Source organism: Schistocerca gregaria, chromosome 4 (assembly GCF_023897955.1).
Source record: "Schistocerca gregaria isolate iqSchGreg1 chromosome 4, iqSchGreg1.2, whole genome shotgun sequence".
NCBI lineage: Eukaryota > Metazoa > Arthropoda > Insecta > Orthoptera > Acrididae > Schistocerca > Schistocerca gregaria.
The window spans coordinates 497035866-497061233 of record NC_064923.1 but is presented as its reverse complement, the minus strand read 5'-3'; the positions used below and the strand labels follow the sequence as shown (position 1 = coordinate 497061233).

Here is a 25368-nt window from a genome sequence, read left to right as displayed (position 1 = left end):
TTCATCTATAAAGGAGACCGTTTATAAAACACTAATACAACCTATTCTTCATCTACATCTACATTTATACTCCGCAAGCCACCCAATGGTGTGTGGTGGAGGGGACATTACGTGCCACTGTCATTACCTCCTTTTCCTGCTCCAGTCGTGTATGGTTCGTGGGAAGAACAACTGCCGGAAAGCTTCTATGGACGCTCAAATCTCTCTAATTTTACATTCGTGATCTCCTCGGGAGGTATAAGTAGGGGGAAGCAATATATTCGATACCTCATCCGGAAACTCACCCTCTCGAAACCTGGACAGCAAGCTATACTGCGATGCAGAGGGCCTTCTTGCAGAGTCTGCCACTTGAGTTTGCTAAACATCTCTGTAAAGCTATCATGCTTACCAAATAACCCTGTGATGAAATGCGCCACTCTTCTTTGGATCTTCTCTATCTCCTCCATCAACCCGATCTGGTATGGATCCCACACTGATGAGCAATACTCAAGTATAGGCCGAGCGAGTGTTTTGTAAGCCACCTCCTTTGTTGATGGACTACATTTTCTAAGGACTCTCCCAATGAATCTCAATCTGGTACCCGCCTTACCAACAATTAATTTTATATGATCATTCCACTTCAAATCGTTCTGCATGCATACTCCCAGATATTTTACAGAAGAAACTGCTACCAGTGTTTGTTCTGCTATCATATAATCATACAATAAAGGATCCTTCTTTCTATGCCGTAGAAATGTTGAAACAGCAGGCAATACTGACCCTACGACTTATCTTAGAAGATAGATTAAAGAAAGGCAAACCGGTGTTTATAGCATTTGTAGACTTAGAGAAAGCTTTTGACAATGTTGACTGGAATACCCTCTTTCATATTCTGAATGTGGCAGGGTCAAGTACAGGGAGTGAAAGGCTATTTACAATTTGTACAAAAACCAAATGGCAGTTATAAGAGTCGAGGGGTATGAAAGGGAAGCAGCGGTTAGGAAGGGAGTGAGACAGGGTTGTAGCCTCTCCCCGATCTTATTCAATCTGTATGTTGAGCAAGCAGTAAAGGAAACAAAAGAAAAATTCGGAGTAGGTATTAAAACCCATGGAGAAGAAATAAAAACTTTGAGGTTCGCCTATGAAATAGTAATTTTGCTAGAGACAGCAAAGGACCTGGAACAGCAGTTGAACGGAATGGACAGTGTCTTGAAAGGAGGATATAAGATGAACATTTACAGAAGCAAAATGAGAATAGTGGAATGTAATCAAATTAAATCAGGTGATACTGAGGGAATTAGATTAGGAAATGGGATGCTTAAAGTAGTAAAGGAGTTTTGCTATTTGGGGAGAAAAATAACTGATGGTGGTAGAAGTAGGGAGGATATAAAATGTAGACTGGCAATGGTAAGAAGTGTTTCTGAAGAAGAGAAATTTGTTAACATCAAGTATAGATTTAAGTGTCAGGCTGTCTTTTCTCAAAGTATTTGTATGAATTGTAGCCATGTATGGATGTGAAACGTTGACGATAAATAGTTTAGACAAGAAGAGAATAGAAGCTTTCAAAGTTTGTGTTACAGAAGAATGCTGAAGATTAGATGGATAGATCATGTAACTAATGAGGAGATTCTGAATAGAATTGTGAGGAAGAGGAATTTGTGGCACAGTTTGTCTAGAAGAAGGGATCGATTGGTAGGACATGTTGTGAGGCATCAAGGGATCACCAATTTAGTATTGGAGGGTAGCGTGGAGGGTAAAAATTGTAGAAGGAAACCAAGAGAAGACTACACTAAGCAGATTCTGGAGGATGTAAGTTGCTGTAGTTACTTGGAAATGAAGATGCTTTCACAGGATAGAATAGCATGGAGAGCTGTGTCAAACCAGTCTCTGGAATGAAGACTACAACAGCAACAAACAAACAATCCTGTGTATTCATTAGATGAGTTTCTAGTTTTAGTACACTCGTATGATGAAAGACCATCTGTCTAAAAATATATGAATCTCAGATCTTAGACTGTGTCACGAACTGTAAATATTTGAATCTCAGATCTGAATACTGTGTGTCAAACTGTAAATTCCTTAATCCTTGTATTGCGATAGTAAATTGTTTTTATGTATAGGCCAAATATGTAACATTGTTCTCTCAATTTAAAAAAAAGAGTTGTGTAGATAATAATGCCAAGCAATAACATGTAATTCTAGTAAGCAAGACTCTGACTTATCCAGAAGACAGGCACCAAAAAAATGTTGGATCAAAATAAATAAATAAATAATGTACCAAGCGGGAAAGTGCCGGTAGATAGGCACAATGAATAAAACACACAAACACACACACAGAATTTCGAGCTTTCGCAACCGGCGGCTGCATCGTCAGGAAAGAGGGAAGGAAAAGGAAAGATGAAAGGATGTGGGTTTTAAGGGAGAGGGTAAGGAGTCATTCCAATCCCGGGAGCGGAAAGACTTACCTTAAGGGGAAAAGAGGATAGGTATATACTCGCACACGCACGCACGCACGCACGCACACACACACACACACACACACACACACACACACACACACACACACACACACACACACACACACATCATAACCGGTAAATTGTGGCTGGAGTTAACCTCTGTCCCTGGAAACTTCGTAAAATTTTGTTTCAGAATCTCCGTCTTACCATTTTATAATCAATCTGAAGCCTTCCAGTGTCCCCTGGTTTCTTCCACATATACATCCTTCTTTCATGCTTCTGAGATGAAGTGTCAGTGATGATTAAATTATGCTCTGCGCAGAATTGTACCAGGCAGCTTCATCTTTCATTCCTCTCTCCTCAGTCCATGTAATTGTACAATTTTTCCTTCTCTTCCTTTTCCTACTATCAAGTTCCACATCACAGTTAAATTTTCGTCTCGCATAGCTATCTGAATAATTCCATTTGTACACATAATAGACAAACATCCTGTATATTAACTTCCAATGTAGTAAATTGTTTGATGTTTCTCATTGTGTAAGGAGTTATTAAAAAGCTTGGAACAGATACCGAACTTTTGTTCTTTGCAGACTGCTGGAGATAAACACATTGTACAAAGAACTGAACTCAGACTTGTTGAAAATTGTTTGCATTCGCATGAAATGTTCCATCTGCAAAATCATAGGGACAGTCTTTTTCTCGTCTTAGGCAAATCAGCTGGTAACTGTTTAATGATATACTAAATCTAGTTTCCTTGATGTATTTTGTCTCCTTGTTTTTCTTTTTTTCTATTGTCTGTGGTGATGTAGCTCCATCCTCCATGGCTTTTAAATTGTGCAGTAGCTACTACCTCTGCTAGAAATTCATAACTAGACAAGTGTAGAATGCTTGCAATCATTATCTGCCATCATTGAAGCTTATACTTACCGGAAAAGATTTTAATTTCGTGCAGTATTATTCTGTTTCTCTGTGGGATCTGTGCTCAGCAGCTCTTGATTTCTCAATTTTTAATGTATATTAATTGAAGTGTACACAGGGATAACAGTCAAGTCATCTAAGGTCGAATTTTAGCTTTCACTGTCATCTTGTAATATAAATGAAGAACTTCCAGACTGTGAAACTTTAATATGATATTGTAGTGCCTGTGTTGTTAAGAACAACACTGCAGTGTTCCTTCGGACATGCATGCATCATTCTTCTTAACAAGACAAGTGCTGCAGTATCATATTTATCGGCTCACACCGGGCAGCAGCTTATAATTAAGATGTCCTCCTTGTACAGGAATTACATAATGTATGAGTGCAGGTTGTGATGCAGGAATAACAAGATATGGAAGTTTGGGTCCAGCTGTGAGCTGTTCATAGATGCCAAAGCTGTTAAGGCGACCCATCGCGTGACGTGAGAAATCTGGGTTCGAGTCCTCGGCGGGCAAAATTTTCAGTGTCTTCATTCCCTTACACAGCTGTTGGTTGTTTGTATTTGCAACTGCAAATACATTTCTTGTGAAACCTTAACTTTGGGGATATGATCAATGCCCATGTAATTCAAGCTCTTAAGTTTTTACGTACTTTGGAAGAATGATCAGTCACAGCTTTCCTTTGGAAGGATGATCAGAGTCCACACATCCAGGTGTAAATTATTCATTGTTGTTTTTTTTAGTATTGTACACGGTCTTAGAATAACATTGCTAGTTCACTATTAGTTGTACTGTAGCTTTCTTTTGAGACAGTGTTCGAAAATTGAGCTTTGAGTGAGAATACCGGCAATGACTATAAGTGTTCATATGGGAAATGTTTTGTAAATGCAACTAGCACAGAAAGAAGTGCATTGATTGAAGAGTTCAGTGAAATAGCATCTTACAAATCTAATCATTGTGAAGCCTGTATTGTGCTGGGAAAATAATAATAATAATAATAATAATAATAATAATTCTGATGAAGCACAATATCGTGACTTCTCCTGCAGTTATAAAGTTAGAGTGTTAAGGGATCTGAAGATAGTTAAAATACCATGATGTGCTTCTATCAATCCATGGCATTACAAACTGATGCCTCATCACTTTGAAATGTTCCCTAGTCACTATAGGGAAAGCATACATCAACACTGTGGGTAAACATGGTTATAGGCCACACAAACGTAATGACGAAAGAAGAGGCAAAAATCATGAACATATACAATCGCTCAAAGGGCGTACTGCTCATTAGAAGACCTTAATGTCAGGAAGCTACACCAGATGTTCTTAAACAAATTCCTGGGTAACCCAGTGTCCTATGAACAATATCATGTAACTTTTGTGACAAAATATAAATTTTGGCTGCCAAATGACAACACCTGCAGCATATGTGATGTTGTCCAAGTTGATTCACAGATAGTGATGCAAAGGTTTCTCCCCAGGACCTGATTGAGAAGAGAAAACACATATATGTTTAAAATGAACTGCACAAAAGAGAGGCTGACAAGTTTTTTGAAATAAAGCAGACTGAACAGGGTGAGTGTAGAAAATAAACAGAGTTGTAATTATGATGAATCGTGAGGGGAAAAAAAAAACACTGCCCAATATCTCAACAAGTTACTACCAACTGTCACTTTACTCATTTAATATATATAGCTGTGCTACAGCTAAGTCTTTGTTCTACACCTACAGTCAAACCATGGCAAACAAAGTTTCAGATGAAGTTTGTTCTAAGCTATCACATTATAGTACTGAATATCCAGCAATGTATGTGAATTTGGTGTATTCTGTGATTCTTGCCCAGGGCAGAACATGAACTACACTGTGTTTCATTTCTTGAAGCCTACTGAAGGAGGATTTGACCACAGCCACATAACTTGTTTAGTGTGACCAGAATATGGGCCTAGCAGACATAAAGACAGTTTTGTGAAGTGCCAAATGACTGGTATCAAGTAATTGAAAATGCAAGATGACTTCCAGAACCCTTTGTTGTAGTGGAGTGTAATCCCTTGCAAAATATGACAATTTGAAAATTTTGAAACAGGTTTGTGGCTAAGAAGCTCAACAATGTTTCAGTTCATTATCAGCTGGTGAAACCCATGATGAAGACAAGTGTTTTTTTCGTAACATTACAGACATTGTAACACTGGACTTGGATCATTTTGCCTATTTAATTAATGTTACTGTTTTGCATTATTAAATAGGAACTTGTGTAATGTTTAAAGTTGAATAATTAGAAAAAAATGGGGTCATTATAGGAAAGTCCTGGCAATAGTCCTATGCTTTTCAATTTATTTCATATGTTTTAAGAATTTTGATACTAATTTTTACCTTGCAAAATTAATTCTGTGTACTGCTATTAAGTTTTTTCACTGTTGTACTGCATTATTGTAAGTAGACCTAGTATTATGACAAGGTAAAAGGTTGCTTTATTGAATATATCCTATATGTCAAGTATAAAAGTGATACATTGGTAATAATAGTCAGATAAAATAGCAGTTTCTAAGCTTTTAAATTTAAATGTGAAGGAACTTAGATCACTTCTTGCAAATTTTGTCTTTTGTTCTATTGATATATTTCTTCATTGTCATTCTGCATTACTGTAAGTGGCTATTATGCCATGGTATAACATATAAAGTAGACAATAATTTAGGGGGTAAAATCTATAAATTATTTGTAATTAAAACTTGACACAGTCCTCAAAGCTTAAAATTTAATTTTCTCAGTATCTTCCAAACAGGACTTGAATTATTATTTCCGTGTAACGTGAAATTGGTATTCCGTATAGCAGTTGGAAACAGTATGGGTGCACTGACTGCTGCAGTCGCTACTGCACCCACATAAAATCTTATATATCCCAGGGACCCTGAGGTCGTGACTGTCTATAAATGGGTGCAACATTTACATTATCTTCTCAGGTGGTCAGAAAATAGATCTTATACCTTGTCTTCCCCAGATTCTACATATTTTGCTAGAGGAACACTGCAGAAAGGAAGGAGCACAATAGGTGATTCATTTCATGGTTGTTCAGTATTTCTGCATTTTTGTTTCTTTGAAAGTGCCAACTTTAAATCTTATGCCCCATGCCATTCTTTCGCTACATATGCTCCAGACATTAATTCCGGAAGTCGAGTCAAAAACAGTTGTAGCACTGTGTAGCAATGTATTTAAAATGACTCTCTTATGGATGGGGTGGTGAAAACTCTGCATGCTGAGATATAAATCAGTGTACCTCTGGTGTACAGGGCAGCAGCCGCCCATACAAAATGGAGAACAGTCTTCTCGTACTGAATTTTACTGTATTTGAAAGTCTACAAATGACCATGTCCCTTTATTAAAGAGTCAAATCAGAGACAAAATAAAAATTGAAATGAAACATCTTCGGGGTTTTGTGATCTGTTACAGTTTTAATAAATGTTTATGAGAGCCCATTTGTCTGGAGCAGCAAAACTAGCACCCAACACTACTCCCCCCTGCGGGTTCGGGGGTTAGAATAAGCCCGCGGTATTCCTGCCTGTCGTAAGAGGCGACTAAAAGGAGGCTCAAACTTTTCGGCCTTATATGATGGTCCCCTGTTGGGTTTGACCTCCATCTCTCAAAATTTTCCGAAGAGCGAGCCGATTGGGGAAGGGCGCCTTACTTGGTGCATTGTGTCCATCTTGCGATCAGACCTTTCGCCAGCTTATACACCGTTGAACTGCAGTCCTGTCTGCTCTCCATCTCTTGGGCATGACTCTTTTTCTGCGTTCAGATAACACCTTGAACTGTGCAGTGCCTCTTTCTGCACCGACGGCGACCATGGACCACATGTTACCTAACATCCAGCACGGTAGCCAGTACGTTGTGGTGGGGCCGCCATGTACCCTGTTGGTTGTAGCCCCCTGACAACACAGGGATCGCTCTACTGATGCCTGCGCCGTTAACTCCCCACGTATGCCAAGGAGTAGATGCCTATCCTCCTGGGGTATCGGGATTCCCGGCAACGGCCATCCTGCCAGGTGGCTCTTGCCGTGGCTGGATGGCGCCCGTGGGGAGGGCCCTTGGTCGGAGTAGGTGGCATCAGGGCGGATGACTCGCAATGAAGCGTGGTACATCGTCTCTCGCTGGTGGCCAGCCGCCAGCAGTCTCTAAGCGTTCTTGGGCTCAGTTTAATGCTCAGAAAAACGATCCGAAAACGTTCCCCTCCATGACCACACCGTGGGAGGAACGTAAGTCTCAGGATGGCAGTAGCAGTTATTCGCCCTGCTTCTTAGTTTGTACAAGGGTTGATAGGGAGTCTTTTCTCTCCACAAAGCCTCAGTTCTTCGTCGAGCATTTAGAGGACAAGTTTGGAGAGGTGGAGAGCTTGTCAAAAATACGCTCTGGGTCAGTCCTGATACAAACGGCATCCTCTGCCCAGTCACGACGGTTACTCGCTTGTGACAAGTTGGGGGATGTTGCCGTTACGATCACACCCCATAAGAGTTTAAATATCGTCCAGGGAGTTATTTACCATAGGGATCTTCTTTTGCAGTCTGATGAAGAGCTGCGTGCCAATTTAGAGCGCCGAGGTGTACATTTCGTCCGGCGCGTTCATCGCGGTCCGAAGGAAAATCAGATTGCTACCGGTGCCCTCATCTTGGCCTTCGAAGGGGATACATTACCGGAAAAAGTCAAGGTGATGGTCTACCGATGTGACGTTAAGCCCTATATCCCTCCCCCGACGCGGTGCTTTAAGTGCTGGAAGTTCATCCATATGTCTTCTCGCTGCACTTCCAGCCTCACATGTCGAGATTGCGGACGCCCATCACATCCCAATACTCCATGTGCCCCGCCTCCCATCTGTGTCAACTGCAGGGAGCACCATTCACCTTGTTCGCCAGACTGCCGAATTTTCCAGAAAGAGCGTAAAATCATGGAATACAAGACCCTGGACCGACTAACCTATACTGAGCCCAAGAGGAAATACGACCGACTCCATCCTGTGAGAATGACATCTTCCTACGCTGCTGCTACAACACCTGTGCTAGCCCAGTCTGTTTCTCCAATTGTGGCCGGATCGACGAGTAGTAAAACTCCTCCTGCCCCCTCGCCAGTGGGGGGCTCTACCCACCGGGTTGCTCCTGCGCCACCTACCTCAGGAGCAACACCATCCCACCCATCGGGGACGTCCGTCCCCACTTCTAAGCCGGAGAAGTGTCCAACTTCTTCGGCTTCTCACGCTCGCAAGGGGTCCCTTGGGTCCCTCCCTTCCCAGGTTTCCGCCAGCGAGAAGCCTGATGGCCGACAATGGCGTAAGTGCCCGCAATCAGCTGGTCGTAGGGCTTCACGATCCTCCTCCGTCCCGGAGACTGAATCGGTGAAGCCCTCCCAGCCGGTGCAACCCAAGGAACGGCGTGAGAAACCCAAGAAGAGCTCTCATCCCAAGGAACTCGCGGTGGTAGCGATCCCACCGCAACCTTCCAGCTTTGCGTCTGAGGATGCGGTGGAGATTATGGCGTCCGCTGAGGACCTCGATCTCCCTGGTCCATCAGACGCCATGGAAAGCACTATCACAGGTGCTAAATTGGAGGCAGCAGGTGACCCAGCGGCGTAATCTCCCTTCCCAGTCCCGTCAAGCCTTTCTTCAGCCATGGACAACACCATCCTCCAGTGGAAGTGCAGCGGTTTCTTCCACCATCTAGCTGAGCTCCGCCAACTTATCAGCCTTCACCCTTTCCTCTGCATTGCTCTGCAGGAAACTTGGTTTCCGGCAATGTGAACCCTCGCCCTCCGTGGCTATCGGGGTTATTATAAGAACCGGGCAGCTTATGAAAGGGTGTCTGGTGGCGTCTGCATCTATGTCCTGAACTCTCTTCACAGCGAGTCTGTACCTCTCCACACACCTTTAGAGGCTGTCGCTGTTCGGGTGTGGACACCACAGGCTGTTACCGTCTGCAGTCTTTACCTTCCACCGGATGGTGATGTCGCGCAGCATGCCCTGGCTGCTCTAATAGCTCAATTGCCTCCACCTTTCCTGTTACTGGGCGACCTTAACGCCCATAACCATCTGTGGGGTGGGTCAGTGGCAACAGGTCGAGCTGCCATCGTTGAGCATTTATTGGCGCAGCTCGATCTCTCGATCTTAAATGATGGTGCCTTCACACACTTCAGTGTGCCGCATGGCACGTACTCCGCCATTGACCTTTCCATCTGTAGCCCTAGCCTCTTACCATCTGTCCAATAGAGAGTGCATGACGACCTGTGTGGTAGTGACCACTTTCCGATCTTTCTGTCACTGCCACAGCGTCAGTCTTCTGGGTGCCCTAGCAGATGGGCTATGAATCAGGCTGACTGGGACTTGTTCTCCTCCACTACCGCTATTGAGCCTCTCTCTAACGATGCCATTGATGCAGTGGTTCAATCGGTCACCACCGGCATCGTTACTGCTGCCGAATCTGCCATTCCCATTCCCCATATAGTTCCTCCCAAGTCCAGGAGAAGGGTGTGCCACAGGGTTCTGTTCTCAGTGTGTGTGTGTTTTTAATAGCCATTAACGGGCTCGCTGCGGCTGTGGGAAATACTGTCTCCACTTCCCTGTATGCTGACGACTTCTGCCTTTACTAAGCTCTATTGGCATTGCAGCTGCTGAACGTCATCTACAGGGCGCAATCCGCAAGGCGCAGTCTTGGGCTGTAGCGCATGGTTTTCAGTTTTTCGCAGCCAAGACCTGCGTTATGCATTTCTGCCGGCGACGCACTGTTCACCCGGAGCCGCGGCTTTATCTTGACGGCGAGCTTCTTAAAGTGGTGGAGTCACATAGGTTTTTGGGGATGGTTTTTGATGCCCGGTTGACTTGGCTGCCTCATATTCGGCAGCTTAAACAGGCGTGTTGGCGGCACCTAAATGCTATGCGATGCCTGAGCAACATCAGGTGGGGCGCCGACTGATCTACTCTCCTACGGCTTTACCAGACGTTAATCCAGTCCCGTCTGGACTACGGGAGTCTGGCTTATGGCTCAGCATCCCCATCTGCGTTGCGGGTGCTGGACCCAATCCTCCACAGCGGGATACGCCTTGCCACTGGTGCCTTCCGAACCAGCTCTGTGGACAGCATACTTGTGGAGGCAGGTGTCCCTCCACTGCGGTTACGATGCCAACAATTACTGGCTGCTTATGCTGCCCATGTTTTTAGCTTGCCCGGGCATCCAAATTATCGTGTCCTCTTCCCGCAATCAGTCGTTCATCTGCCAGAACATCGGCCCCGGTTGGGTTGTCCGATCGCCGTACGTGTCAAACAGCTTCTTTCCTGGCTTGGGTGTTCCCCTGTTCCACCTCCTTTCCGGGCCTGTCTGCGTACACCCCCGTGGTGTGTGTCTCGCCCTTGCCTTTGGCTCGACTTGGCACATGGCCCGAAGGACTCAGTCCCTCCGGAGGCCTTCCGACGCCGTTTTTATTCCATCCTGGCCACGTATCAGGGCTCTGGCGTTGTCTACACCAACGGTTCAATGGTTGCTGGTCTAGTCGGTTATGCACTAACTCTAGGGGACCATTCTGAACAACGTTCGTTGCAGGCTGGCTGCAGTGTTTCGTGCCCTAGAGTATATCCCCTCCTGCTCAGGTGAGTCCTTCGTTATCTGTAGCGATTCCCTGAGCGGTTTATGAGCTCTCGACCAGTGTTTCCCTCGTTCTCGTCTGGTGATGGCTATCCAGGAGTCCCTGCATACTCTCGCCCGTAGCGGCAGGTCTGTGGTCTTTGTTTGGACCCCAGGCCATGTTGGTATACCTGGCAATGAAACTATTGACCGCCCGGTGAAAGAGGCCACCAGTGCACCATCTCTGGAGATTGGCCTCCTGGCAGCTGATTTGCGGGCAATCTTACGCCGCAAAGTTCTCTCGTTTTGGGATGCTGAATGGTGCGGTCTGACCACCTCTAACAAACTCCGTGCCGTCAAGGACACGATGACTGTGTGGCGGTCATCCATGCAAGCCAACTGCAGGGACTCAGTCGTCCTTTGTTGGCTCCGCATTGGCCACACCCGACTTACGCACAGTTATTTACTGTGTCGTGAGGATCCCCCTCTTTGTCGTTGTGGAGCGTCCTTCATGGTGGTCCATATTCTGTCGGAGTGCGCCCTTTTAACCGTGCTCAGGCAGACTTTTGCAATGCCTGACATGCTCTCTGCTCTTTTATCAGATGACTCTGCCATGGTGGACTTGGTTTTGTGTTTTATTCGGGCAGGGGGTTTTTATCCTTTAATCTAAGTTTTTTAGTGTTGATTCTGGCTTTTAGCCTCTGATTTTAAACTGAGTTTTTAAAGTGTTCTTGGTGGTTGGCTTTTCCTCTTTTTCTCTACGGTCGGCCAACCACTGTCACACTGTGTGTTTTAATTTGTTTTGTCTGGTCTCTGTCAGAGTATTTCATGTCCTGTTTTGTCTGCTGTCTTTCCTGTTGTTCGTTTTTATTCTCTTCGGGTGGTTTTTTTATGGAACGAGGGACCGATGACCATAGTAGTCTGGTCCCTTTAATCCCACAAACCAACCAACCCAACACTACTTGCACTACTTTCAAAAAGGGCTAAGGAAAACATCCAGTACATGGTGGAGCACATTACAGTTACTATGACATTAAACTATATCTTCCAAATTTGCCTGGCAAGTTTAGAAGGTAGTCTATCCAACTGTGGCATGAGGAAAGTAGCACTGCATTCAGGACCAAACAGCAGCTGTGTGAAGGTCCAGATGTAGACAGTCAGCAGAGAACCCTGCAGCTTTCGATATAGCAAGAGTAAAAGTGCATTAAGTAATTCAAGAAAGCAGAGTAGAAGTTCGTGATTAAATCAATGATTTCATTTTAGTAACCAAAATATAGGAGTGAGCTGGGAGAATATCTTCCAAAAGCAAATAAATGCAGGTTAATACAACACTGAAAACATTTTTAATCTTCCCTAGCAAGCTGTTCCCAAAAACAGTAGATTATTTTTCCCAAATAAAATGTAATAATGTACAAGACACCACTTTGTAGCATCATAAAGAGAACCAGAAGAATTAGCTGTAGGAATTGATTTTCACCAGCAGAGAATGATAAAAGTGCCCGTTTCCCCTGAGGAGATTAGAATTTTACTGTGCCACTAGTTAATATACAACAAAAAGGCTGAACACTTTTCACTAGTGTGTGTGTGTGTGTGTGTGTGTGTGTGTGTGTGTGTGTGTGTGTGTGTGTGTGAGAGAGAGAGAGAGAGAGAGAGAGAGAGAGAGAGAGAGAGAGAGAGAGAGAGAGAGAGAGAGAGAGAGAGAGAGGGGGGGGGGGGGGCGGGAGGGAGGGAGGTAGGTAGGTAATTATCTTTTGGCAGTGAAATTTTATCACACATCTGAGTGAGGACAGGTAGACTACTTGGAGGAATCAAATAAAGGGGCAAGGAAAAGAATGAACTAAGTCCAATTTTATAAATTTTATTCACTGAAACGCCAAAGAAACTGGTATAGGCATGTGTAATTCAAATACAGAGATTTGTGAACAGGCAGAATATGGCACTGGGGTCGGTAACATCTGTATAAACAAGTGTGTGATGCAGTTGTTAGATCGGTTGCTGGTGCTTCAATGGCAGGTTATCAGGATTTAAGTGAGTTTGAACATGGTTTTATAATCAGCACACGAGCGATGGGATGCAGCATCTCCAAGATAATGATGAAGTGGGGACTTTCCTGTACGACCATTTCACGAGTGTACTGGGAATATCAGGAACCCAGTAAAACATCAAATCTCCAACTTTTTCGGGGGCTAGAAAAAGATCCTGCATGAATGGAACCAACAACGACTGAATGGAATCGTTCCACTTGGCAGAAGTGCAACCCTTCTGCAAATTGCTGCAGGTTTCAATGTTGGGCCATCAACAAATGTCAGTGTGTGAACCGTTCAGTAAAAAATAATTGATACGGTCATTTTGGAGCTGAAGGCCCTCTCGTGTGACCTTGATGACTGCACGACACAAAGCTTAATGCCTCTCATGTGCCCTTCAACACCGACATTGGACTGTTGATGACTGGAAACATGTTGCTTAGTCAGACAAGTCTCGTTTCAAATTGTATTTAGCGGATGGACGTGTACGGGTATTGGGACAACCACATGAGTTGATGGACCCTGCATGTCAGCAGGAGATTGTTCAAGCCGGTGGAGGCTCTGTAATGGTGTCGTATGCAGTTGGAATGATATGGGATCCCTGATACATCTAGATATGTCTCTGACAGGTGATATGTATGGAAGCATCCTGTCTGATCAGCTGCATCCATCCACGTCCATTGTGCATTCCGACGAACTTGGGTAGTTCTGGCAGGACAGTGCGACACCCAACATGTCCAGAATTGCTACGGAGTAGCTCCAGGAATGCTCTTTTGAGTTTAAACACTTCTGCTAGTCCCCAGGCTCCACAGACATGAACATTATGGATGCCTTGCAACATGCTGTTCAGATACGATCTCCACCCCTTCGTACTCTCACAGATTTATGGATAGCCCTGTAGGATTCATGGTGTCAGTTCCCTCCAGCACTACTTCAGACATTAGTTGAGTCCATACCATGTCTTGTTGCGGCACTTCTGCGTGCTCACGGGGCCATACACATTATTAAGTAGTTGTATCAGTTTCTTTGGCTCTTCAGTGTAGAACATTAATATTCTAGTTAAATCTTTTCTTGATTTTACAGTACTGGAACATTTACAGTTATTTTGCAAACTTACAAACCTTAACTAACATCCTGTAAATATGTAACAATGTTATTGCAAATTTATTTGAAGTTTTGATAATGTATGTTAAAACGTTGAGTAAGGGTTAAAGAAGGGGATCCGTCCATGACTTCAAAGTAGCATAAACACTGAATTTTCCTTTATTACTTGACACAGAATCGAAATATAATTTAAAAGCAGTACAAGACTGCTTAGTCTGAGAACTTCGAGCAAAAAGGAGGCAACTCTCATAAAGTTCTTTTGCTAATGACAAACAAAAATTTTCAAAATGTATAGCTCCTGGTATTTCTCATGATAGATGGGTAATCTGAAACTATATCAGTAAAAAACATATATGGTTTGGAGAAAACTCAGGAAAACCCAAACTCTAGTCCTTTGGATTCTTCAACCGGATGTGCTGATTTCAAACAGCAATCTTCTATGCTCCATTATGTCATCCTGAATTTGATAAGCCTTGGGTGAGCTCCATCTACGACAAGCTCTCTAAATGGGTTTGTAGGAAGGGACACTTCTGCACATAGAAGTGCCTCAGGAATCCTGCCCATTGGTGAAAAGTTTCAGCTTTAGCTTCCTAACAAAATGTGTGAATCGTGGAACAGACATCATCACTATCTTTTTTGGCAACACATTCAGGATAAAGGAAAAACGTAATCTCTGCATTTGATAAACAGTGGATGTTTAAAGTTTACATATATAATTGCCATTTATAACATAAAGCTTTAGTTGTAATGCTGGGTAGATGTAGATCCTTGCCAAAATCCATAAATATGGCTTTCTTTTCCAGCTCTTTCTGCTTTCCTTCTTAGCTTTTCTCTTCCTCTCATAAAACGTGTTTGCTTTCAATTTGTGAAAATGGTTTTAAGTTTTCTAATTCTTCAGTTGAGACTCATTGTCTCTGATTTCCGCCACTTTTGTGCACTTTTGTTTTTCCATTTGTAGGCATTTCACTTTGCCTCTGTATTTGTCACAGGTGCTACATGTATCTGTGTGAGTATACTCAAAGGAAATACACTATGTATGAAATATCTCTCTCTGTGTTTTGTAATATACCTTACGTGTTGGGTAATTCTCTTTGAATAAATTGAACATTGTACTTTTGTCCAGTTCATCAGAGAGTATACTTTAGTTGTATCTTCTAACCCATGATAACAATGTCTGTCTGGAAAGGGGGCAATATGCTGCTTAATTTCCAGGGGCTGTTCCCGTGTTTCTCTCTCTTATCAAGAAGGGCATACCTGGTAGTTCGATGACTAGACACTACGTATTGTATCTTACTTTTTGATATGTCATGTGCCATGCATTGCCATCAATGCCTTAAGAAAAACAAACACTTCTTTCACTGCATCCCATATTTGTACTCAAACTGTGTACTCATAGGTTGCATTGTTAAATCTTGCTTCACATTCATTTTTCCTAGGCCTTTTTCATTACATTAGAAGTACAGAAAGGAGACCATATAAATAAGCATCCTGCAAAACTACGCAGTCCAGTAAGTTCAGCACTTAATGGACTAAGCCTTTTTGTTGTGTTTCATATGGGCTGAGCTCTTTCTTTCCCTATACAACTTATTTTCAACGCTCATTTACATTATGACTGAGTTGGTTTTCCTAGTTACCCTGGTAATAGAGTTGGATCTGTTCTGTACTTTCATATACTGGTGAAAAAAGAAAAAAAATGGACTTAACTTTTTTCCTGGACCCTTCAAGTATCTTAGCAGTAATTATTGTCATTGTGTTCTGTTCCTTCCCGAAATCTAATAGCCCTTGTTTTACTCTGCATATGAATTTTTTGTTTGACCTATATGTATCAGTCCACTTTCTTCTCTTCTCTCTTTAAATCCTCAAACAAACAGGATAACATTTAGCACTTGTGTTCCAGTCAGTACTGCAGCAAGACACATTTGGTACTTGTATCTTATATTCCTATACAATATTTAATTTTTTTACCTTCAAATACATATATTTTAAATTACAGAAACTTATAAAAGAAAAACTTTAGGTTTAAGCAGTAGTTTAAAATAAAATTGCCTTTTGCATGCTGCACATTAGTTTTTCACATTTTACATATTTTGCCTTATTTACAATGCATCTTCAGTGGGTGTCAGATCAGCATCTAATTCATTATCAGTAAGCCAAACAGCTTTCTCCCATACAGAAAACTGGCTGAAAGGCTGCAGTGACCACAACTGAATCTGCAAACTGTCAACCAATTGTCTATATGGGAGAAAGCTGTTTGGATTACAAATAATGAATCAGATGCTGATCTGAAACCCACTGAAGATGCTTTGCAAATAAAGTGAAACACATCTGGGTACACAAGCAAAATTAAAAAAAATCAATGTGCAGCATGCAAAAGGTGTTTTCCTTTAAAATTACTTCAATTTATACACTATTGCTGCAAAAATGTCCACCACAAGAAATTTGTAACTTATATTTTAAGTTATGTAAACTATGTACAAGAAGTTTATGAACAGATAAGCTGGGTGACAAACCCAGTAGCTTGTGATGTATACATTTAAGGATATCAGTGACAATGTATTACTGACGCAGCTTTTCATTTTCTGATTAATGTTCATACAGTATAATTTTAGGCGCAATTTTTTGTTGCAGTTTGATTTATTTGTAATGTTTCTGCAGGTTCGAATAGTGTGTATGAGTGACACACACTCATTGACTCCACATATCAGATTTGACATTCCAGATGGAGATATTTTCATACATGCAGGTGATTTTACAAAATGTGGCAGAGAGGAAGAGGTTATTGATTTCAATAATTGGATAGGTAAGCTTAGTTGTTTTCTAATATTACATCCACGATAGTCAATACTAATATGAAAACTGAATTTATTTGTAATATATAATTTTAGGTCAGCTGCCTCACAAATATAAAATTGTTATTGCGGGAAATCATGAGCTGAGTTTTGATGAAACATTTACACAGTCTTTGAACAGCAGTCCAGGCGACAGAACTTCTCATACAGGTTATAGTGTTGTTGATAAAATTCCAACATTGGGTGTTCCAAAAGAAAACATAACAGAAGCAATAACAACTCCAAATGTGAAAAAATGCTTGACGAACTGCATATATTTACAAGATGAAGAAGTTGTAGTTTACGGATTGAAAATATATGGCACACCATGGTAAGATATTCTTTGTAGTGTTTACACTTCATTTCCACTTTAGTAATGAACTTACTATCCTTGAATTTACTGTTTATGGGGAAATTTACTTGTATAATTGTCATTATAACAAACAATGTATGCAAAAGTATCAGAAGTGTCATATCTCAATGAGGAAATTAAAACTTTCAGCACAGGGCAGGAGCATGGAGAAGAACTCTGGCTCATGTTTAAAAGAATAACTGATCATACATTGGACAGATATGTATCCAGTAGAACAGTTCTTGGTGGGAGCAAACCTCCATGGTATACAGTCACTGTAAAGAAACTTCTAAAGAAACAGATTACTGCATAATATGTGTGAAATAAAGCATAGGACTATAGACAGAGAGACGCTGAATGAAACACATTTGGCTGTCAACAGAGCAATACGTAATGTCTTCTATGACTACTGTAGCAGAATATTATCAAGTGACCTTTCACAGAACAAAAATAAATTCTAGTCATATGTAAAGGCTGTAGTGTCCAGCCCCTAGTGAATGATACATGAACTGAAATTGATGGTAGCAAAACAAAAGCTGAAATGCTTAACACTGTTTCCAAATATTCCTTTACAAAGGAAAACCCAAGAGAATTGCCCCAATTTAATCCTTGTAACACTGACAAAATGAATGGAATAAGTTTTAATGCTAATGGTGTTGAGAAACAGCTGAAATCATTAAAATTGGACAAAGCTCCAGGGCCCAATGAAATCGCCATCAGGTTCTACACTGTATTTGTGGTTGAGTTAGCCCTTCTTATAAGTATAAACTATTGTAGATCCCTTGAATAAAAAATCATGCCCAGTAATTGGAAAAAGCACAGGTCACACCCTTTTACAAGAAGGGTAGTAAAAGTGCTCCACAAAATTACCATTCAATATCCTTGACATCAATTTATTGTAGAATCTTAAAGCATATTCTGAGCTCAAACACAATGGGGTATCTTGATCAGAATGACCTCCAAAGTGCCAACCAGCATGAATTCTGACAACATCAATTGCACTTTTCTCACATGACATATTGAAAGCTTTGGATCAAGTTAGTTAGGAGGACGCAGTATTTTTCGATTTCCGAAAGGCATTTGTCTCATTACCACATCTCTGCTTATTGTCAATAAATTTGATCATATTGGATATTAAGTGAAATTTGTGACTGGATAGAGGACTTTGTGGTAGGGAAGACACAGCATGTTATCTTGGATGAATAGTCATCATCAAAGGTAGAAGTAACTTCAGGTATACCCCAGGGAAGGGTGTTGGAAACCTTGCTGTTCATGTGGCATATTAATTTATGTTCTGCTATCAATTTGTTCCTCCACAAAAGTTACTGATTCACAAACACGATACTATTTCAACGACAAATCTCAAAACTAATCTTGCATCCTTTTGGTAAAAAAACTGAATTACTGAAACATTTTCCCTCCTACGAACCAAATTATATTTTACAGCAAATTTTTGTATTACATATCCATGGTGCGGCTGCATGTGACTGCTCCGCACTGGAGCCCATCACTAACTCTCCGCATATAACTTGGTGTTTGACCAATACCACCACTGGGACATTGTTTAATGTTATACAGCATGACAATGCTTCCTGCAGAGAAAAGACACTTCCAGCTTCGAAAATTCAACACCAGTGATTAATACAGAGTATCATTTTGCTGCATCATAACATGAAAGATAGCAGTGCTCCTTGCACCCCTCCAGAAGAATCTTTTCAGCAAATGCAAGAAAAAACTTTCTCAAAAATTCAAAAGAGAAAATAGGAACACCGCATAAATTATAATCTTGAAACAAGAACCCTGCATAAACAAATAATCGGATACCAACTAACAACCCAGCAATGGTTCTGTCTTGAGTTGTTATACTCCAATAGACTAAAAATGTTGTTGTTGTTGTGGTCTTCAGTCTTGAGACTGGGTTGATGCAGCTCTCCTTGCTACTATATCCTGTGCAAGCTTCATCATTCCCAGTACTTACTGCAACCTACATCCTTCTGAATCTGCTTAGTGTATTCATCTCTTGGTCTGCCTCTATGATGTTTACTGTCCACACTGCCCTCCAGTGCTAAATTTGTGATCCTTTGATGCCTCAAAACATGTCCTACCAACCGGTCCCTTCTTTTTGTCAAGTTGTGCCACAAACTCCTCTTCTCCCCAATTCTATTCAATACCTCCTCATTAGTTATGTGATCTATCCACCTTATCTTCAGCATTCTTCTGTAGCACCACATTTCGAAAGCTTCTATTCTCTTCTTGTCCAAACTATTTATCGTCCATGTTTCACTTCCATACATGGCTACACTCCAAACAAATACTTTCAGAAACAACTTCCTGATACATAAATCTATATTCGATATTAACAAATTTCTCTTCTTCAGAAACGCTTTCTGGCCATTGCCAGTCTACATTTTATATCCTGTCTACTTCGACCATCATCAGTTATTTTGCTCCCCAAATAGCAAAACTCCTTTACTACTTTAAGTGTCTCACTTCATAATCTAATTCCCTCAGCATCACCCGACTTAATGCGACTAAATTCCATTATCCTCGTTCTGCTTTTGTTGATGTTCATCTTATATCCTCCTTTCAAGGCACTGTCCATTCCATTCAACTGCTCATCCAAGTCCTTTGCTGTCTCTGACAGAATTACAATGTCATCGGCGAACCTCAAAGTTTTTATTTCGTCTCCATGGATTTTAATACCTACTCCGAATTTTTCTTTTGTTTCCTTCACTGCTTGCTCAATATACAGGCTGAATAACATCGGGGAGAGGTTAGAACCCTGTCTTACTCCCTTCCCAACCACTGCTTCCCCTTCATGCCCTTGACTCTTATAACTGCCATCTGGTTTTTGTACAAATTTTAAATAGCCTTTCGCTCCCTGTACTTGACCCTGCCACCTTCAGAATATGAAAGAGGGTATTCCAGTCAACATTGTCAAAAGCTTTCTCTAAGTCTACAAATGCTAGAAACGTAGGTTTGCCTTTCCTTAATCTATTTTCTAAGATGAATCTTAGGATCAGTATTGCCTCACGTGTTCCAACATTTCTATGGAATCCAAACTGATCTTCCCAGAGGTCGGCTTCTACCAGTTTTTCCATTTGTCTGTAAGGAATTTGCATTAGTATTTTGCAGCTTTGACTTATTAAACTGATAGTTCAGTAATTTTCACATCTGTCAACACCTGCTTTCTTTGGGATTTGAATTATTATATTCTTCTTGAAGTCTGAGGGTATTTCGCCTGTTTCATACATCTTGCTCACCAGATGGTAGAGTTTTGTCAGGACTGGCTCTCCCAAGGCTGTCAGTAGGTCTAATGGAATGCTGTCTACTCCAGGGGCCTTGTTTCGACTCAGGTCTTTCAGTGCTCTGTCAAACTCTTCACGCAGTATTGTATCTCCCATTTCATCTTCATCTACATCATCTTCAATTTCCCTAATACTGTCCTCAAGTACAGCGCCCTTGTATAGACCCTCTATATACTCCTTCCACCTTTCTGCTTTCCCTTCTTTGCTTAGAACTGGGTTTACATCTGAGCTCTTGATGTTCATACAAGTGGTTCTCTTATCTCCAAAGGTCTCTTTAATTTTCCTGTAGGCAGTATCTATCTTACCCCTAGCGAGATAAGCCTCTACAACCTTACATTTGTCCTCTAGCCATCCCTGCTTAGCCATTTTGCGCTTCCTGTCGATCTCATTTTTGAGACGTTTGTATTCCTTTTTGCCTACTTCATTTACTGCATTTTTATATTTTCTCCTTTCATCAATTAAATTCAATATTTCTTCTGTTACCCAAGGATTTCTAGCAGCCCTCGTCTTTTTACCCACTTGATCCTCTGCTGCCTTCACTACTTCAACCCCTGGAGCTACCCATTCTTCTTCTTCTGTGTTTCTTTCCCCCCATACCTGTCAATTGTTCCCTTATGCTCTCCTTGAAACTCTGTACAACCTCTGGTTCTTTCAGTTTATCCAGGTCCCATCTCCTTAAATTCCCACATTTTTGCAGTTCCTTCAGTTTTAATCTACAGTTCATAACCAATAGATTGTGGTCAGAATGCACATCTGCTCCTGGAAATGTCTTACAATTTCAAACCTGGTTCCTAAATGTCTGTCTTACCATTATATAATCTATCTGATACCTTCTAGTATCTCCAGGATTCTTCCATGTAAACAACCTTCTTTTATAATTCTTGAACCAAGTGTTAGCTATGATTAAGTTATGCTCTGTGCAAAATTCTACCAGACGGCTTCCTCTTTCATTTCTTACCCCCAATCCATATTCACCCACTATGTTTCCTACTCTCGAATTCCAGTCACCCATGACTATTAAATTTTCGTCTCCGTTCACTATCTGAATAATTTCTGTTATCTCATGATACATTTCCTCAATTTCATCATCATCTGCAGAACTAGTTGGCATATAAACTTGTATTACTATAGTAGGCATGGGCTTCATGTCTATCTTGGCCACAATAATGCGTTCACTATGCTGTTTATAGTAGCTTACCCACACTCCTATTTTTTTTTATTCAGTATAAAACCTACTCCTGCATTACCCCTATTTGATTTTGTATTTATAGCCCTGTATTCACCTGACCAGAAGCCTTGTTCCTCCTGCCATCAAAATTCACTGTTTTCCACTATATCTAACTTTAACCTATCCATTTCCCTTTTTAAATTTTCTAACCTACCTGCCCGATTAAGGGATCAGACATTCCACGCTCCGATCCCTAGAACTCCAGTTTTCTTTCTCCTGATAATGACATCCTATTGAGTAGTCCCCGCCCGGAGATCCGAATAAGGGACTATTTTACCTCCGGAATATTTTACCCAAGAAGAAGCCATCATCATTTAACCATACAGTAAAGCTGCATGCCCTCGGGAAAATTTACGGCTGTAGTTTCCCCTTGCTTTCAGCCGTTCGCAGTACCAGCACAATAAGGTCGTTTTGGTTAGTGTTACAAGGCCAGATCAGTCAATCATCCAGACTGTTGCCCCTGCAACTACTGAAAAGGCTGCTGCCCCTCTTCAGGAACACATGTTTGTGTGGCCTCTCAACAGATACCCCTCCGTTGTGGTCGCACCTATGGTACGGCCATATGTATCGCTGAGGCACGCAAGCCTCCCTACCAACGGAAAGGTCCATGGTTCATGGGGGGGGGGGGGGTAAAAATATCAAGCGCAATTCACACTCGTGTCCCTACACCAAAATATTCACAGTTGTTTACATTTTGCTTAATATGTGTGACAAGTAGGCAATCAACACTATACAAAAATTAAGAATATCAAAGTTTCTTAGTGCATCAGTTAACTCTGAATAGCGTACAACTCATCCTGAACAGTAATTTTTCTAAATAAACAGGATTATATATTATAAAGGAATATTCACAAAGATGTGTAGATGTTATGGGAATAGGTTATGCAAAAAATTATGATGTCAGTTCTCAAACAGTTTAAGACATTCTTTACTTTTCTGTTTAGCGTAACATAACTGATGATACTTTTCAACTGCAATAAATGTAACTTTTACCTCTTTCAGGTGTACTTCCATAAGCTCAGTAATTAAGATACCCCACCTGTTCTTTGTATAGGAACATTGATCAGCGTATGCAAAAGGAATTTTATTGCACATATAACTGCTGCTCTGTACATTGAAGAAATCAAGAAAATGCGAACTTTAATTAAACTGGAACCTAATTGGTTATCAGCTGACTACCTAACATAATACAGTGCCTCATACCTGTACATCATACAGTATGTTATGATTCAAGTCATAATCAAATCAGAAAAAAAAACAAGAATTATATATCTACAGCAAACAAAATGACCTGACATAAAGAAAAATATGATAAAACTTTTTCTGTGGGTAATGTAAGACAGCCAGACAGTCTGGTATTTGAAATTGGAAAAACATTTCTAACACAAGGAAATACTAGTTGCTGATTAATTATCTGAAACAAAACCTTTGGAATGACATGCGTAATTGACATTTCACTTTTCCATACAATGCTTTAAGCAGTGTTCACTCTCACTGACAGCTAGTACTATCACCTAATTTTATTGCTTCTACTTCTGCTGAGGACCTTAGGTGAGTGCAACAGATGTTGATTGTTGCATAGCGGCCATCACCATGGCCGAAGGTCAGCGACCTGCCCACGTATCATTGCTAAGGCAGCATGGTGTGGCATGCTGAAGCTCAGCCACAGCTGTGTGTGTTGTGGCTGTCAGGTGGCTGTGGATATGGCCAGATGCTTGAAGGAACTGCATTGTGTCACAGCTCTCTTCCACTATCATTTTGGCAGCTACTCAGACATATAAATGCTACAGACACTGAGTCACAGACAGGCACAACGAAAAGACTGCTATACACTTTAGATTTTGGCCAAAATACCTTCCTCTGAAGTAGAAAACACACACACACACACACACACACACACACACACACACACACACACACACACACACACACACAACTGCAACTGAAGCCAAATTGCGAGGGGCATTTCCAGAACATGATGGGAGTGATGACTGGGTTGTGGTGAGGAGGAGGCTGGGGCTGGGAGGGGGAGGGATTGTAGGGTAGGGGTGGCGAACAGTGAAGTGCTGCCGGGGAGCGCACAGGGATGAGGTAGGGTAGGACAGTTATGTGCAGTCAGGAGTTTATATGGAGGGCCGGGGAGAGGTGGGAAGGGGGGAGGGGTGGCAGAAAAGGAAAGAAGTAAAAAGACTGGGTGTGATGGTGGAATGAGGGCTGTGGAGTGCTGGAATGGGAACAGGGAAGCAGCTGTATGAGTTAGGACAATGACTAACGAAGGTTGAGCCCAGGAGGATTATGGGAACATAGGATATATTGCAGGGAAAGTTCTCACCTGCACTATTCAGAAAAGCTGGTGTTGGTGGGAGGGATCCACAAGGCACAGGCTGTGAAGCAGTTATTGAAATGAAGGACGTAATGTTTGTCAGCATGCTCAGCAACAGGGTGGTCCACTTGTTTCTTGGCAACAGTTCGTCAGTGGCCATTCATGCAGACCGACAGCTTGTTGGTTGTCATGCCCACATAGAATACAGCACAGTGGTTGCAGCTTAGCTTGCAGATCACATGATTGGTTTTACAGGTAGGTCTGCCTTTGATGGGATAAGTGATATTTGTGACCGGACCAGGGTGTATACGCCCTGGGACAACCGGGAAATCTGGGGAAAAAACCCCAGGATTTTTTTCATCTGGGAGAAAACTGGGAAAAACCTAGACATTTTTAGGAATTCCGGGAATTTTCCATTCTTTTAGTTTTCATTTAAATTTTTGTAATTTTGACTGGTAAGGACTGATTCTCTAATGAAGAATATTACTGTATCCTGGTACTGTGTGGAGGGACTGCAGTCTACCATCTAAAAACTGATCTTGACCTTATAAAACTACCTGCAGAGAAAATCTCCATCACTGTTGTTTTGAACTACAAGATAACCTGTCAGAAGGACTCCACCAGCTGTCTGATACATTCACATACAAACCTTGCCTCAATGACCCCATTCCATAAATCCAGCAGGATCTCCTATCACTCCTCAAATCCGTAGGCCTATCCCAGAACCTCTGCCAGGGTCCATCTCTCTGTTCACTACTACCACTCCTGCACTCCTACCTTCTACATGACACAAGTCCATAAACCCAACCACCCAGGACGCCACATTGTGGCCGGTTACTGTGCCCCCACAGACAGAATCTCTGCTCTCATAGACCATCACCTTTAACCTATTACCCAGTACCTAACCTCCTATATAAAAGATACCAACCACTTCCTCCATCGACTCTCCACAGTTCCTTCCCTTTACCACATGATGCCCTGCTCGTCACTATTGATGCCATGTCTCTTTACACGAACATCTCTAATGCCCATGGCCTTACTGCTATTAAACACTACCTTTCCCAACACCCAACAGATTCCAAACCGACAACCTCCTTCCTAGACGCCATGATCATCTATATCCTCACCCACAATTACTTCTCCTTTGAAGGCATTACCTACAGATATGGGGTACGGTATGGGCATACAAATGGCACCATCCTATGCCAACCTATTTGTGGGCCATCTAGAGGAAACCTTCCTCAACCCCTCGCCTGGT

At 41.8% G+C, this 25368-nt stretch overlaps 1 protein-coding gene across 7 annotated transcripts in view; it reads left to right on the top strand.

Moving 5' to 3' along the window:
- LOC126267051 (metallophosphoesterase domain-containing protein 1) overlaps positions 1-25368 on the top strand; it is a 68465-nt gene that overhangs the window by 9110 nt on the left and 33987 nt on the right. For 6 of the 7 annotated variants that reach the window (XM_049971883.1, XM_049971884.1, XM_049971886.1 and 3 more), the window contains exons 2-3: positions 16727-16871; positions 16957-17230. In XM_049971883.1, coding sequence (XP_049827840.1) covers positions 16727-16871; positions 16957-17230 — 419 coding nt within the window. Of the gene's footprint in view, positions 1-4850; positions 4927-16726; positions 16872-16956; positions 17231-25368 lie in introns of those variants that run through there. The other variant, XM_049971888.1, reaches the window with a different exon arrangement.